The 17,591-nt window shown below is 43.4% G+C and overlaps 1 protein-coding gene across 1 annotated transcript in view; it reads left to right on the top strand.

The window, feature by feature from the left end:
* Positions 1-17,591, top strand: part of fer1l6 (fer-1 like family member 6) — a 135,023-nt gene that overhangs the window by 86,818 nt on the left and 30,614 nt on the right. Inside the window, exons 25-31 of the mRNA XM_033018878.1 lie at positions 840-1,014; positions 3,218-3,333; positions 5,097-5,213; positions 8,322-8,373; positions 10,010-10,125; positions 15,850-15,981; positions 17,074-17,193. Of these exons, the coding sequence (XP_032874769.1) occupies positions 840-1,014; positions 3,218-3,333; positions 5,097-5,213; positions 8,322-8,373; positions 10,010-10,125; positions 15,850-15,981; positions 17,074-17,193 (828 nt within the window). The remainder of the gene's footprint in view (positions 1-839; positions 1,015-3,217; positions 3,334-5,096; positions 5,214-8,321; positions 8,374-10,009; positions 10,126-15,849; positions 15,982-17,073; positions 17,194-17,591) is intronic.

Below are 17,591 nucleotides of genomic sequence, written 5' to 3' on the forward strand. Positions count from 1 at the left end.
GAGAATCTTGAATCTTCAAGAATGCAAATAAATCTATTTACAGTTTTTAACCTCATTGTTTTGAAAGTTGTTTAATTTGTAGTCATGCTTAATTTTATATTGCATGTTATAGTTTTCAATTATTTAATTGATTTTATTATGTTTTCAATATTTCAGAATTATTAATATTCTTTGACAATTTTGACAGGAAGCAACACCTGGATTTATAATTTGTTTTCCAATTTTTCTGCATGTTGGGTCTCTTACCTGTCCCTGATTTGCTTGGTTTTGTCTTGCAATTGGCTCCATCACATTTGGGTCATGACATCTTGGGCATCAGGAAAATATATTTCCATAATTAGTACAAAGATTAGCTATGAATTTAGATGGTTCAAGCTGGCAAGAAGTTCTTGTCTGTTGTAGGTACACAAAAATGCTGGAGAAACTCAGCGGGTGCAGCAGCATCTATGGAGCGAAGGAAATAGGCAACGTTTCGGGCCGAAACCCTTCTTCAGACTGGTTTCGGGAGAAGGAGCCTGAGGGATGAAGGATGAAGGATGGGAGGAGACAGCTAATGCTAACAAAATTGGGAGAATTCAATGTTCATGCCCCCAGGATGCAGACTCCCCAAGCGGAATATGAGGTGCTGTTCCTCCAATTTCCGGTGTTGCTCGCTCTGGCCATGGAGGAGACCCAGGACAGAGAGGTCGGATGTAGTTGTCGGATGTCTGTTGTAGTTGAGCTTGTTCATTAAATTCCATGTTTCTTCCCTGTAATCACATTGTTACACAGCAGTAACATTTGAGCATTATGGAAAAAAACAAAATGAAAAAGAGAAATGTCCCTGTTTACTTTGCTAGGATTTGCCTGAGAATGAACACCTACACTCATCACTCTGCATTTCCATTGTCGACTGGAGGGCATTTGGCCGAAGCACTTTTGTAGGGACGCACACAATCGGCTCGCTGAAGCAGTATATCCGCAAACCTTCTCGACATCACCCAACAAAACATAACAGGACAAGAAATGCCACTGGTGAGAATCTGTCGACTAATATTTCAAAAGCTCTGAAAAATTAACGGGGGCACTAGTCCGATTCTCAAAAAATCAACATCTTCTAGAAATCTGAAATAAAAACAGAAAATGCTGGAAATACTCAGCAGGTCAGGCAACAATATTTGGAAAAATAAATATTTTAACACTTTATATCCGAGACCTTTTATCAATAATGGGAACAATAGAAGTTGGGATGTAATGTTAAAATTGTACAAGGCATTGGTGAGACCAATTCTGGAGTATGGTTATACAATTTTGGTCGCCTAATTATAGGAAGGATGTCAACAAAATAGAGAGTGGAATGAGCTTCCAGTGGAAGTGGTGGAGGCAGGTTTGATTTTATCATTTAAAAATAAATTGGATAGGTATATGGATGGGAAAGGAATGGAGGGTTATGGTCTGAGTGCAGGTAGATGAGACTAGAGGAAAATAAGTGTTCGGCACGGACTTGTAGGGCCGAGATGGCCTGTTTCCGTGCTGTAATTGTTATATGGTTATATGGTTATATGAGTCAGACGTTTGTGAGTTCAAGCCCACACCAGAGTTTTGAGCAGTGATCGAGGTGTGGATTCCAGTGTGTGTTGCACTGTCAGAGCCAGTGTCTATTGAATTGTGTTTTAAGTGGAGGCTTTCTCTGCTGTCCCATTGTACGATTGAACATGGAATGGGAATTCTTTCCAATTTTTGTCCAACATTTGCCCCTCAAATTGTCATGTACCTCATTGCTATGTATGAAATGGTGTTGTGCACATGTTAGTCATTTTTCTAAATTTGCAACTGATGCAGTGATTATTCTACACAACAAGTTTATTTATTCTCAAGTACTGTGAGACATGAAATCTATGAAAAGTATAATGTAAATGCATTCTTCTTATCATTATAATTCCATTGTGTGTCTCAAAGCTTTGAAACTGGTTTGGTGATTTGAGTGTAAATTATTTAAATACGCCTTCAGTGCTGATGCCTGATGATGGATATGTAATGTAGTAGAAAGTTGTATGGCTGATTGGTGTAGAGATAATTATTTCAGTGCAAGATGCACTCATTAATTCATTCACAGGTTACCAATGGTACAATGTTGGGAGAGTGTTGGAGTGATGAGAAGGATGATTCCAGATTTACTACAATCACATAGTATATGTTGGAAAACCAAAAACACAATCTGACATTCATGATTACTGTGGTCTGATGAAAAAGCATTTTTGTTTATTTAATCTCCCTTCACCTGATTTTACTCCAAGCTGTCTTTTAGCTTCTCCTCCCATCTATTTCTTGCTGTTTCCTGATTTTCCCTGCACTTGTTTATATTATTCAGTCTATTTTGTTTTAATTTCTTTCCATCCCCCTCCTCTTTTCTCATAGGATGTTTATCTTGTGAATATGCCTTTATCTCCCATTCTCTTTCCTGCTGTTTTTAAAGGTCTTTTAAAGGCTTGACATTGATGGAGTGAATTTCAGTGGGAGAATACGACACACTGACCCCACCAGAGTATATATTTAGCTTTACATCTGAGGATGATTTTTTTTGGCGAGCACTTTACCAACCCGCGCATTTCCATTAATCTTCTGAAGTGTCAGACTAAAGAATATAACCTGGCCTTCGAATGACAGCTTAAATACAAGACCTATTGAAATTGTAAAGAGGAACACCATCTGATGAGGCAAGCTGACGTATTTTAATCTGTTGCCCACCCTTCTTGGCCATTTGTTGCCAGTCCTGCTTTGTTCTGGCCTTTTCTTACCTCTAGTTCCATCCCTCTACTTTCAGTCTAAAGGTCCCGACCCAAAACATCACCCATCCTTTTTCTCCAGAGATGCTGCCCGATCCGCTGAGTTACTCCAGCACTTTGTTTTTACATACTTGGCTAATAAATTAATTACTACTACATTACAATTACAATTATCTTCAGCAAAGAATGATAGTCTGATTGTGGACCAGATAGAAGGGAGCTGATGATATCCATCTGTAATGCTCGGAAATTACATCTGGACATCTGAAAGTCTTAAAATGTAACTGAAAAGACGCAAATTTCATGGATTCAGACAGGAAAGTAAGCGCAAGGAGAATAAAAAAGTTGATTTACCATACAACCTTAACCACCAGTGATACTATTTACTGACATGTTATTGATTAAATCATATTTGTATGATTTATTGAAGTGTTTTTTTTATTAAATAACAGACAGTGCTAATGCAATGCAAAGTGAATCAGCGAAACTGGAAAGCAGTGTGTATGTAAACATTGGTATAGAAAATTATCATGGATCAACAAATTCAAGAAACGTACAACGTTCCATGGTCAGTAAGACTTGAATGTTTCTATATTTTAGTTTGTACTGTAATAGATAAATGGTTGTTAGATTATGGTGATGAGACATTGAATATTAGCTTATGTTTTTTGAAGAAGAATAATAATCCCTGAGACTTTTCCTTCGTGATTTGGCCCAAGACCATGTTTGGCTAAAATGTCAAAGTCGTGCATCTCCAAGTTTCTGTACTTCATAAGTAGCTCATTATCTGTGGCTTTGGATTGTCCTAAGAAGCACGCAAGAAGTTGTATAATTGCACAAATCTACATTGTGGTAGGCGATTGAGAGCAATGAATATCAATCCCATAAGTCTTATCCCTGTGTTACATTAAAATTAGAATAGAAAGTGAAATAAATAAAATGATGCCAACTTATTTACGTAATCTTTGAATAAGTAGTTCTCTCTGCTTCAACTGGTACTTGGACCAAACAGTATCCCACCATGCAGGGAATACTCTATTTACCTCTTTTCTTTTGAAGCTTCAAGCTTAATTTGATTCACCAGCCAAATCACGATTCTCAATTCATATCAAGAGGTTGAATAAATAAAATAATCTCCATTGAATATCTTGAAGTGCTGCTGCCCATGGATGAAACATTTTGGAATCTATATGGGCAATCATAATTTCTGATCTCTGTTTGAACAGAATTTTTATCCACGGCAGTCTTGTAATTAGACACAAAATGCTGGAGTAACTCAGTGGGACAGGCAGCATCTCTGGAGAGAAGGAAGGGGTGACTTTTCAGGTAGAGAACCTTCTTCAGACTGAAGAAGGGTCTGTCTGAAGAAGGATCTCGACCCGAAACGTCACGTATTCCTTCTCTCCAGAGATGCTGCCTGTCCCGCTGAGCTACTCCAGCATTTTGTGTCTATCTTTGGTGTAAACCAGCATCTGCTGTTCCTTCCTACACAGTATTGTAATTGGACAGCTTTTAAATTGCATTCGAAATGCACTTCTTCACTCCCTTGGTGGATGAAATTGGTTTCTGGTCACTGACATAATTGTACCAACCAAACAGCAAAGAAAAAGAAAGAATATGCTTGCATACAGCTTCTTTCATACCCTTTAAAACTCCAAAGCTTTTCACAGCCAATGCACTACGTAAACGTGGTTCTAGTTTCATTGCAAAGGATCAGAATTGGCAAACATGGTTGTGCAAACTATAAGGAAATAAGTGACCAATTCATCTGTTTTAGTGGTGTTGATCGAGGTAAGTTGTTTCCTGAGCACTGAGAAAAATCCATTTCCCACGAGATTTTTCATATCCTCCCGAGATGTGATATTTTGGACTCATCCAAAACATCAAACTGCTTTTCCTTGATACTGCGCTGGAATGTCTGTCAAGATAATGTTATCGGCTACCTGAGCTGGCCAAGTAGCTGACCAAGTCAGTTGTAGGCAAACTAAGGGTGAAAAACATTAAGTAAGATGCTAGACCTTCAGACAATCAAATAGAGTTAGCAAATGCATGAAACTTCAAAATGCATCAAGCATTTAGCTTTATTCATTCCTTTCATTTTAATGCCATGAAGTAAATTGGAATTGGTCGTCATCTCCAGATGTCTAGACAGTATTTCAGGTTATTCAGGAAATATCTTGTCACATTTCCAATCAGCCACAATATGTAACCACCAAGCTCAAAGAGTCTTTGCAATGATGGGATATAGCAATGGGACAGGTGCAAAAATGATTTAAAACTTTAATTATATACACACTGAAGCTGCCTTCTGCTGGCTTTGCTTTATTTCAGAAAAGGAGATTGTCACGAAGGTTTACTTCCCGGAGGCTAAAGTCCTGTGTCGATGATAGTGAAATTGTTGTGGACTGGTGGTCAAGGTATTATCATTCTATGGAAAAAGCTCAAAAGGTGATTTTTGGGAATATGTCTGTTAATATATATTTTTTAATTGCATCTTTTTATATCATTTCATCATTTAATGAAAAGACAGTTACTGTTTTTCCACTCAATGAGATTATAGGTAATTTGTGGCCTAAACCCACATACTCACCTGGGGTGGGAGATTGCAACCTTTACGTGGACCACCCTGTTTCAAGTCACGGGATATGTAGGAACGGGGTACTGATTGTGGATGATCAGCCATGATTATATTGAACGCTGGTGCTGGCTCGAAGGGCAGAATGGCCTACTCCTGCACCTATTGTCTATTGTCTATTGTCTATTGTCTAATGCAAGCAATCTGATGTGCACAAACAGATAGATGTAGTGTTTTGCTGTCTACAACTTTAGGCTGTGCACACCACACACAAGAAGATATATTTGCCTTTGGTTAACTGAAAACTATGAATTACCAATTGATCAAGAATCAACTGCAAATTTCAAAAGGGCGCTCCTCTTGGACCATTTGTGTATAGCCCATAGACAATCACCTCTCCAATACTTCAGACAAACTCTTCAAAACGTCTTTCACTAACTTCAAAACATTTGTTGATTATAAATGCCCTCTTACACATCCATGGTGTTCTTTCTGATCAATTGAACATTTTCAAGGTCTCCAACTATTCTTGCATTGATGATGTTAACTTTCTGACATAACTTGTTAAGTTTACTGGTCTATAACGCCCCAGCGACTGCACACCTGTCGATTTGATCTATGCACAAAGCGACTGCACACCAGCCCATTTCCGGTGGGAAAATTGACTAGGTGTGCAGTTTTCCAACCGAAAGGTTCAATGCTAAACCGAGAGGATTTTGGAAGATTGTAATCTGGACATTTGCAATGTTGTCATCTCCTTACATTGGGCGAGAGGAATTATCACAGGTCAGAAAAAGCCTACTTCTGAGATCTTGTTCACAATACCGTATGCACAACAAACAGGTTAATTAAAATCAATCAATGAGAAAATAAAAACTAAACAACAAAAGAAAAAGATCCCTGTTTTATTCAGAAAGCTGTTTAATAATTATAGTTCTAATTCTTGGAAAAACTGGCGGTGAGCCACCTTCTTAAACTTCTAGTGACAGGGCTTCCACTGTGCTGTAGGATTGCGATTTAGATCAAGTTATTATTAGATATGCAACTTGCATGGATACCTGTATGCAGCAGAGTTTCCAGGAGGTGCTGGTCTTGTCCTTTTTGTCAGTAATCACCATATTGTAGGTTTGAGAGATTCTGTAATTTATGCAAGTGTAAAGGGCCTGTCCCACGAGCATGCGACCTGCATGCGGCGAGCGTGACCAAACCGGAAGCGGGGGCCGCGCGGAGGTCGAGTGAGTGACGTGGAGTTCGAGCGCTGCGTATGCCCGTCGAGGCGGTGCGTACGGCGTCGAGACAGCTGCGGGCCGGCAGGCTGTTGTCGCGCGGAATTTTTGAACACATTCAGATTTTCGGAACCCCGCGCGATGTCGGGACCAGCTCCGCACAACTCCATATGGCTCCGGCGATCGAAGTGGGACCGGCCCCGCGAGGCCGTACGGTTCAAGCGACCACGTTAGGTCGCGCTTGCCGCATGGAGTCGCATGCTGGTGGGACAGGCATTAATACTATTGGAATTACTGGCTGTATGCGGTTGCTTTTTATTGACTATTCCTTGTGTTGACAATATGTAGGTATGTTGCAAAGCCTACCTGAAGCGTCGTTGAAGATCTGCCGTTGCGGGTGTGCGCGATTTTGGCGCCGTTTAGAGGGGGCGGGTTTAAAACGCGATTTTCTCTAAGCTGTTCCAATCGAAAATGTTCAGCCTAGTTAATTATTAACGAAAAATCGCTGGAAGACCCCGTCGCAAAAGCTATTATTAGGTTTAAAGGCCTTGAATAATAGTTATAGTAGTTTAAAAATCAATCTCTAAACCCGCGACCGCCAGCAACCGCAGGGTCTCATAAAGCAAATAGCAGAAGTTAGGTTGTATATTTTTACATTAAAAAGGGCTTCTAAAGATCCCTTTATACAAAGTTTAATATTGCGAGTAGCTCAATTTGGGCCCATTATATCGCGCAGTATTTTTCTCGGCATTTGGGGCACAAATCTACCGCAATGTGAACGTTCTAAACCAGCGCGTTCCACAGGGACCCACTGGAAAGCTGATTTAAATGGGCATTTATTTACAGCAATTGAACACTGAATTCCTTCCATTTGGCCTATAAATTAATGTAAATGAGATTTAAAAATCATGTTTTATTGTGAATTATTTGTGAATATTATTTGGACATTTAGGCTATTTAAAAATGTTAATCATTTATTAAGAAATGGATAGATGTTTAGATCTAGTAATTGAAGTCTGAAATTAGCTACAATTAGGTAACTAACTAATTATATGCTTTAATTTCAGGTCATCCAAGTAAGATTATTTTATATTTGTTTCAGAATGCTTCAATCTATGATAACTGAAAATTTCATTCAGTTCTCTTAATTTTTAAGAAAGTTATGGGCTTTTGACTGTTCACGATCACAGCTTTTTTGTTATGTCCATAGAAAATCAATAGGGAACAAGATGCTCATTTCCCAGTATGAAAATGGCCATAACTTTTTAAATACTTGAGATATGAAAGTGAATTAGGTGTCAAATTAAACTTATTTTTATGCTTTATCTGATGGGATAAATTACAGACTTGATTTTTAAAATCTCAAAATTTTGTAACATTGCTACAATATGTGGTCCATTGATGATTTAGTTTGGTTGATTATGTTAAAATGAATAGAATAACAGCCTTTTTCTGCTTATTTAAACAGGGTGTAAGTGTGATTTTTATATATTGTTCTAACACTCCAGTTGGTTAACCATTCACCAATGAGCAACGGAAAAAAAAGTCCAATCACATTGTTAGTGGGTCAAGTGTCCAACATTGGGGCAATGTTAAATGAGCCTCAAATGACTTTCTGGTCTGTTTGTTAGGGAAGGGAAAAAATACTAATTTGTTGAAGCGCTACATTCATTTGAACACCTGGAACATATTGCAACATTATTTACAAATGCTACATACTTCTGTGCTTACTTTTAACATTGTCTTTCTGATTAGGTAAAACTGAAAGATTCAAGGTCCAACCAACACACCAAGGGAAATGAGAATGGTGGGTGAACACATTTAATGACACAAACTCTGCTACGCTTGCAGCTTTCTCTGTTGTTGTCCACATTACATCGATCACCAATAGGTGTAATGATGCAGATTTACTGGAATTTATTTAGGCTGCGTTTGAAGTATTGTGCTCCATTGCACAATATTGGAGTATTGTGCTCCAACTGGTCGCTCCGTTGCAGGAAGGGCGCGCAGAGATTGCAGGAGAGGTTTACCAGTAGCCTGCCTGGATTAGAGGGTATTAGCTATAAGGAGGAGTTGGACAAACTAGGATTAATTTCTCTGGAGCGTCAGAGGCTGAGGGGAGACGATCATTGTACACTATATAAAAGTATTAGAGGCATCGATAGGATAATAATAATAATAATAATAAATTTTATATTTAATGGGCGCCTTTCATACAAAATCTCAAGGACACCTTACATAGTAATCGGAATAAAAACATATAATCGGAGTAAAACAAGTAATTAAAGACATCACAATGACACAAATTAAAAACAGAATTCAATCCAAAAACAGAAAATCAAAAACACAGTGTGAAGAGAGAGCAGCGGCAACCAAATCGTGCCAGCGTCCACTCTCTCTTCACGGCAGCCATCTTGGACACAGACCTACAGGACTACAGTTAGACAAAAAAAAATCATCCCCCCACAGTGGATAGCACTGTGGAGGAAGGCACAATGTCCAGTCCCCACCCCATGTTCACCCCAAAGTCAGGCCTATTGGGGCCACCGCAGTTGCCTCTACGGAGGCCCGATGTCCCTGGCCGTTCTCACCGGGTGGTCTTGCCCCGGCGTCGGGAGAGTCCTTTCGGTGGCTGGGCCACTTGGAACGACCGCTTCTTGGTTGGAGCCCGCGGCTGCCGAAGCCGACAAGGCCGCGCCGGTTTGGCGCTCCTAGGCTCCAGATGAAAAAGTCGGCGCCCCGCTCTCCTCACTGCCGCCTTGCCGCCTCTACGCACGCCGTCTCTCCGCACGCCGCCTCTCCGCTCCGCAAACCCGCAGCCCGGAGATGTTGCTTACGGCGGTCCAGCTCGCCAGAGCTCCAGCGCGGCGACCCAGGCAAGGCATCGCCCGCTCCGCTCCGCTCCAGCGCTCCAATGCAGTGCCGCCACGCAGGCCGAGGTGCTGGGTGGTTCCCGCCAAGAAACGGCGCTCCAAGCCCGCTGGTAGGCCACGACGACGGGTCGACGGGCAGCCCGGAAAAAAGGCTGCCACACCGACCAGGTAGGGACCTATAAATAAATAAAGGATGGACAGTCTAAACCTTTTTCTAGGGTGGAACATCAGACTAGAGTGCATAAGTTTAAGGTGAGAGGGGCAAAGTTTAAAGGAGATTTTACGCACTGTAGTGGGTGCCTCGAACATACTGCCAAGGGTGCTGGTGGAGGCAAATCCGATAGTGGCTTTCATGAAGCTTTTAGGAGGGAATGCATGGCTGTAGATCACATGCCGGCAGAGATTAGTTTAACCTGACATGTTTGGCATGGACCTTGTGGGCTGAAGGGCCTGTTCCTGTCCTGTACTATTCTATATTCTATGATAATGTAGACCATTCTTTTTTGTGTTTTTCACTGCTTGTTGCGTATATTAATAATGCTTATTTTAATCTGATTGTTTTATTGCTAGTGTTGAACTTGCATGACTCTCTGCTCTCTTTCGACGATGATGATGTTGGGAAGAGATGCAAAGATCAATTGCTCCAATTGAGGAAAATGCAGATTCCATGGTTGGCAACTCTAGAGGTAGGACTCACAACTAGATGACCCACTAGTTCACTACAGAAATATATATGTTCTGCCCAACAGACTCATTCTTAAGACCTAATTGGACATTGCTACACATCATCCATTCAAATGTCTAATGAGATGACAAGCCTTATGCAAAACCCAAAACAATCGCCATGGTGAAACTTAAACATAATGTCCAACAAACTTTATGCAAAACAAGTACAAGAATGTTATAGCTAACCTGATATTAACTTCTGACAGAGGGTGAAAATCTCTGAGGTCATAAGTAATAGGTGCAGAATTAGGCCATTCGACCCATCAAACCTACTTCACCAGTCAATTATGGCTGATCTATCTCTCCCACCTAACCCCATTCTCCTGCCCTGAGATTCTCTGCCCTGCAGGGTGGACTATTGGAGAAATTTAAAGAGGAGATAGACAACAAAGTGAAAGATTGTGGGATTAAAGGTGATGGGTACTGGCGTGGAAGAGGAGATGAGGCCTGAGGTACATCAGCCATGATCATATTGAATGGTGCAGCAGGCTAGAGGGGCTGAATGGCCTATTCCTGCAACTTTATTCTTGTATACAAATTGATACATTTTGGATTTGTATTGTGTGGGTGACAATGCCATGGTTCCAGCATCGTTGCATTCCAAATATCATTGCATAGAATTTAGACCCTCCTAGTTACAGAGCATGGGGCCGCAGTGCAATGGAGGCACAAGAGACTGCAGATGATGGAATCTGTAGCCAAGAAAGGATAGCAGCTCAAGGAACTCAGCAGGTCAGCCACCGTCTGTGGAGGGAAATCGGGTCGAGATCCTTTATCTAGAGTCAATGAAATTACCAAAATGCTGAGCAGTCCAGGTGAAATGTCTCGACCTGAAACGCCAACATTCCAGTTCCCTTCATGGATGCCTGGAGCGAGCAGTCTGTGGAGAAGTTATGGATGGGAAATGTGGAAGACTTAAAAGAAAGGCATTTTTTAAATGTTTCTTTAAATGTTTCTTGGCTGCAGTTGGTTTGATTGGGAGACTGTCCATTTAATGAGAAAGCATCGGGACACAGTCGGTGAACAGAGAGCGGGATGGGGATGGGCAGTGAGAGTTTGGAGAATGGATGGAGGATATCAGGGTGGATGGGAATTTATAGATCAAGTTGGACTGTGATGGTGGAGATTGCTACAAAATAATCAGTGGAGGCTGGGGGAAGACAGAGGAAGCATGTACAGTATTTGGTCGAATTAATGGGAGGTGAGATAGGGATTGGATGATCAATGAAAAGGTTTGTATGTAGAGCTGTAAATGAATGTATGTTATACAGCTTTCAGCCTCTGCTTGCCTGATGGGTTTCCTATCCTGGAAATCGCGGTTGGTATTGGCGACACAGTGGCGTAGCTAGTAGAGCTGTTGCCCCATAGCACTGGAGAACCGAGTTTGATCCTGGCTCCAGCTGCTGCCTGTGTGGAGTTTGTATGTTCTCCCTGTGACCATGTGGGTTACCTCCCGGGTGGTTCCCCCCACACATCACAAAGACGTGCGGGTTTGTTGGTTAATTGTTTCTGTACATTGCCCTCGGTGTGTGTCGGGAGTGGATGAGAAATTGGGATAACACAGAACTAGTGTGAACGGGTGCACACAAAAGCTGGAGAAACTCAGCGGGTGCAGCAGCATCTATGGAGCGAGGGAAATAGGCAATGTTTCGGGCCGAAACCCTTCTTCAGACTGATCGGGGGTGGGGGGGGCGGGGACAAGAAAGGAAAAAGGAGGAGGAGCCCGAAGGCTGGGGGATGGGAGGAGACAGCAGGGGGACTGAGGAAGGGGAGGAGATAGCAAGGACTAACAAAATTGGGAGAATTCGATGTTCATGCCCCCAGGATGCAGACTCCCCAAACGGAATATGAGGTGCTGTTCCTCCAATTTCCGGTGCTGCTCGCTGTGGCCATGGAGGAGACCCAGGACAGAGAGGTCGGAGACGGAGTGGGAGGGGGAGTTGAAGTGCTGAGCCACCGGGAGGTCAGCTTGGTTATTGCGGACCAAGCGGAGGTGTTCGGCGAAACGATCGCCCAACCTCCGCTTGGTCTCACCGATGTAAATCAGCTGACATCTAGAGCAGCGGATGCAATAGATGAGGTTGGAGGAGATGCAGGTAAACCTCTGTCGCACCTGGAACGACTGCTTGGGTCCTTGAACGGAGTCGAGGGGGGAGGTAAAGGGACAAGTGTTGCATCTCCTGCGGTTGCAAGAGAAAGTGCCCGGGGAGGGGGTGGTACGAGAGGGAAGGGAAGAATTGACAAGGGAGTTATGGAGGGAGCGGTCTTTGCGGAAGGCTGATATGGGGGGAGATGGGAAGATGTGGCAAGTGGTGGGGTCACGTTGGAGGTGGCGAAACTGACGGAGGATTACTTGTTGTATGTGACGGCTGGTGGGATGAAAGGTGAGGACTAGGGGGACTCTGCCCTTGTTGCGAGTGGGGGGATGGGGAGAGAGAGCAGTGTTGCGGGGTATGGAAGAGACCCTGGTGCGAGCCTCATCTATGGTGGAGCAGGGGAACCCCCGTTCCCTGAATAATGAGGACATTTCAGATGTCCTGGTGTGGAACACCTCATCCGTGGGGCAGATGCGGCATAGACGGAGGAATTGGGAGCAGGGGATGGAGTCCTTACAGGAAGCAGGGTGGGAAGAAGTGTAGTTCAGATAGCCATGGGAGTCAGTGGGTTTATAGTGGATGTCGGTCAGAAGTCTATCACCTGCGATGGAGATAGTGAGGTCAAGGAATGGTAGGGAAGTGTCAGAAATGGTCCAGGTGTATTTGAGTGCCGGATGGAAGTTAGTGGTGAAGTGGATGAAGTAGTGTGAACGGGTGATCAATGGTCAGCATGGCCTGAGTGGGCTGAAGGGCTTGTTTCCATGCTGTATCTCTAAATTAAACCAATAGTAAAAGTCATGAGGAAATAGATATGTTTTTTGTAATAATTTCAATAGCTGATCTGGGAGTGCAATGTACCACCTCCTCTCTTCTACCCACCTCCCACCATGTGCATCCATTGATACCAGACATGGTGTGGTTGTCGGACTCATCCCTTCTTGGGGGTCAATAATGGTCCCCTTGGAATCTCATAAGGACAGATGATGAAAGAACCAATGAACACTCCAATAATTATCATATTTACTGGCACAATAATTGGGAATTTGGGCAAACACCTTTTTTAACATAAATTATATAATTATCGTGGAAGTAAAAGTACAAAATAATCTGTGAAGCCAGATTCTTAAGATCTTGTGGAATGCACATACATTTCTACACTTCAATCACTGATTATGTGTCTCTGCTCAACACCTAGCCTCCAATTCCATACTGAAGTGTTTATTTCCAGGTAGTTACTTCATATGGCAGAAACCTGTTCTACATATCTTCTGGGGAAGGCCAAGTCTTTGTTTTCTGCTTGTGCACACTGTTGCATGTGGAAGCGTTTAAGTTGAATACACGCTCTGCTGCAGCATTTTCAATCCTCTCATCAGATATTAAAGGGGCTGTCCCACTGCGGCGACCTAATCTGCGAGTTTAGAAGAGTTTGCCCTCGACTCAAACTCGCAGCATGGTCGACACGTTGTCCTAGGAGGTCACTGTAACTCTCCTTCATGCTCGAGGGAAGTTCCCGCATAATCGAGGCCTCAGTTTGGTCGAGGAAAATTTTGCAGCATGTTGAAAAATTTTCCGCGCGTAAAAATTGGTCGGCATGGTTCATTTGAACTCGTAGTGCAGTGGAGTGGGGTCGCTATGTAGTTACAGGCAGTCGAGGGCAGCCGTAGGCAATCTCCTTCACTGACCGGGCATTTTAATTGGCTCACTGGGGTTTCCAGGACCAAGGAAAACTGACCGGTAATGTAAAATGCCGCTAAACTTTATTAAAAGATCTGGCTTCTTAAAAGTGTCTCCACTCCTTTTCCACCCCCTTCTTCCCTCTTCTCCTCCCCTTCTCCTCCCCTTCTCCTCCCCTTCTCCTCCCCTTCTCTCCCTTTCTCTCGCCTTCTCTCCCTTTCTCTCGCCTTCTCTCCCCTTCTCTCCCCTTCTCTCTCTCCCCCCCCCCCTCCGCGCTCTCTAAAGGACTTACCATACGCTGTGCAGTGTCTTTTACCTTCCTGTTCATCGCGGGTGTGAATTTCAGACAGCGCCCCCCCCCCCCGCTGTGTGTGTGTGTGTGTGTGTGTGTGTGTGTGTGTGTGTGTGTGTGTGTGTGTGTGTGTGTGTGTGTGTGTGTGTGTGTGTGTGTGTGTGTGTGTGTGTGTGCGTGCGCAGCCGGTCGATCCAGCTCGCGGTTAAATCGCTGATGGTCGATCCAGCTCGAGGTTTTTTAGGCGAGTGCCCTCGAGCTTGAAGGTCGAAGACAGTCGCTGAAAGGTCGCGTCAGTGGGACAGGCCCTTAACAGTGCACCTTCTCAGGGGCTAAGGCATGTTCATCTTATTATGTGATACTCAATGCCAGATGGTGGCGCTGTTGAGCATGGCTGCCCCGCCTGCAGCTGTTCATCCTTTCATCCTTCTTTTTATTTTTAGTCCGTCAAAAAGTTTTGTTTTGGAGTTCTTTTAGCCTTTTTATGTGGGGGATGGGTGGAGGGGGAAACTGTTTTTTTTAGTCACTACCTGGTCGAGGATGCGTCTTTCCTCCAAGCCGCTTCTTCGCCCCCTCCTCGCAGCCTACCATCTGGATTGGCGCGGCCTTTCCTGCCGGAGACCGGCCAGAGCTTCAGCTTCAGCAGCGGCGCAGCACTGAAGAACCATCGCGGAGCGGGCGATGCCTTACTGGGGTCGCCGTGTTGAGCTCCGCAGTGCTGGGACTGATGATTTTAATACCGTGGAGCTGTGGTCTGCGGGGCTTCCAGCCGCAGGCGGCGCTGACCTTAACATCGCAGAGCCCTGGGATCCCTTTGCCGAGGGTTGCCAGTGTTGAATCTCCGCCCAGCTTGGCCTGTAGACTTCGAGAGCCGCGGTCTCCGGTAGGAAGTGGCCGATTCTGAAACTCCAACCCGCTGAGAATGTTCTTCCGTTCCGACGTCGGAGTTTCGATCGTCCCGGCGAGAGGGCCTGAACATCGGGCCGCGGGACTGCGGAGGCCCCGACCACGGAGAACAAAGGGGAAAGAAGATGACTGAACTTTTTTGCCTTCCCTCACAGTGGGAAACGCTGATTCCTCTGTGTGGGGATGTTCGTGTTAAATTCTATCGTGTGTTCGTATGGCTGTATGGCAACACAAATTTCACTGTACCAACTGGTGCAGTGACAATAAATGTAACATGAACTTGAACTTAAGTTCCACAAAACTTGGTACTTTATTGAAGAGCACAGATTCAGTTCTGCAATTACTTCCCACTAACAAGCTTCAAGTCCCAGAATCATATCTATTACTTTCTCCATTGTGCCAGGGCTATCTTTGTGGAAAGGCCTGCCTATAATATTCCTGTGTAGCATAGTCCAGTAGTCAATGAATTGCACAGGGTTAAAATAATCGGTTGTAACTTGCAATGCAGCCCTTTTACATTGTCTCCCAACCACAAACCTAAACTGCAAATTTCAATTTATGATATTCCTTACAAATTCTTGTCTTGAAATCTCCTGTGGATATTTATGAGTGGTGTTTGTTTGTACTAGATTTCTACCTTCTAATTGTATCTTGGAGGAAATCGCTTGCCTTATTGTAAGAGACCAAATGGTTTCAGATTTTTTTTTCCCCACCAGATATATGAAAATGATCTAGAAGAATCATTTGATAACTTTAATGATTGGATGCAAACGTTTGTCCTCTTTCGTGGCAAAGCAAGTGAAGATGACACCAGTGCAGATGATGAAAGAATTGTTGGAAAATTCAAGGTGGGTTTAAGTCTATTGAATCAAAAACTGGCACATGGGAACACGGTACACACATGGGAACACTAGTACCTTCTCACCAAGTTATTCAGCTTCCTACCTTTGAAAAATAACACCATTTCTTCATCACCGTTGGTCTAAATCTGGAATGGCCTCCTCAAATATATGAAACATAGAAACATAGAAAATAGGTGCAGGAGTAGGCCATTCGTCCCTTCGAGCCTGCACCGCCATTCAATATGATCATGGCTGATCATCCAACTCAGTATCCTGTACCTGCCTTCTCTCCATAACCCCTGATCCCTTTAGCCACAAGGGCCACATCTAACTCCCTCTTAAATATAACCAATGAACTGGCCTCAACTACCTTCAGTGGCACAGAATTCCAAATGAAGGAAGTGCTTTCACCAAAAAGACTGCATTGGTTCAAGAGGCGATACACCATCTTGTGTAGGGCATTATGGGATGGGTGCTATGTATCAGTCTTGCCCACTTCTAAAAATGGATAAATGAAGAAAGAGAGAGCAAGGAAAGAAATTCCAGATCTGATGGACAAGATTGGCAGAGACTGTTGCCAGTGGAAGTATGTGCAGCTTACACAAGAGGCTTGTAAACACTAGTTCCTTAGCTGGAGCCTATTGTAGAGATTGGGGGCGGGGTGTGGGAGGCAAGACCATGGAGGGGTAATTTAATGCCCCTGTCCCACTTTGGAAACCTGAACGGAAACCTCTGGAGACTTTGCGCCCCACCCAAGGTTTCCGTGCGGTTCCTGGAGGTTGCAGGTGGTTGCCGGAGGTTGCAGGTAGTGGAAACAGGTAGGGAGACTGACAAAAACCTCCGGGAACTGCACGGAAACCTTGGGTGGGGCGCAAAGTCTCCAGAGGTTTCCGTTCAGGTTTCCTAAGTGGGACAGGGGTAATTTAACTCACTGCAAGGTACAAGCACCATCAAAAGTGGATGTGGGGATTTGGCTGAGCATCTGCAAATGTACCTGGCCAATACAGGATACAAGGCTGAACAATTAGAAGGTCATTTTCTTCCATAAATGAGCAGTGTCCATGGGATAACAGTATAAAAGTCTCTCCTCTCTTCCAGGGTTCATTCTTTGTGTGGAAGTGCAATGACGATTACGATACAGGAGGACAATACAACATACCGCAGGGAATGCCATCCAATACTCCCGTTAAAGTTTTAATCCGAACCTACATTGTAGCTGTAAGTATCATCAGTGTTTCTTCCATATATATATATATATAGTATATATATATAAATCTCAGCTCCCCACCCTAGCCTCCAAGTTTTCACTGAAAATTCTGTAAAACACGACAAGACTTTTAAAAAAAAGTTTTAAAAAGCCCACATATGTTGAAAACCTGTAACTATATCTATAAATGCTGGAAGCCCTAAGAAAACCAGATAGCTTTGGTAGATAGGAGAGGTCATTAATCTTCAGGTGTGGTACTGACACTGAAAAATTATTTTAAGAGGAAACGTTATCTATCAGCTTCCTCCATCTGCTCAGCCATAAATATTTCACATGAGTAGTGTGTTCTTTGTTTCCTGCATCAATTCCAAATGAAGTTTAGAGGGCATCTTCAGTTATCCTTTTATAT

The sequence above is a fragment of the Amblyraja radiata genome, chromosome 4 (assembly GCF_010909765.2).
Source record: "Amblyraja radiata isolate CabotCenter1 chromosome 4, sAmbRad1.1.pri, whole genome shotgun sequence".
NCBI lineage: Eukaryota > Metazoa > Chordata > Chondrichthyes > Rajiformes > Rajidae > Amblyraja > Amblyraja radiata.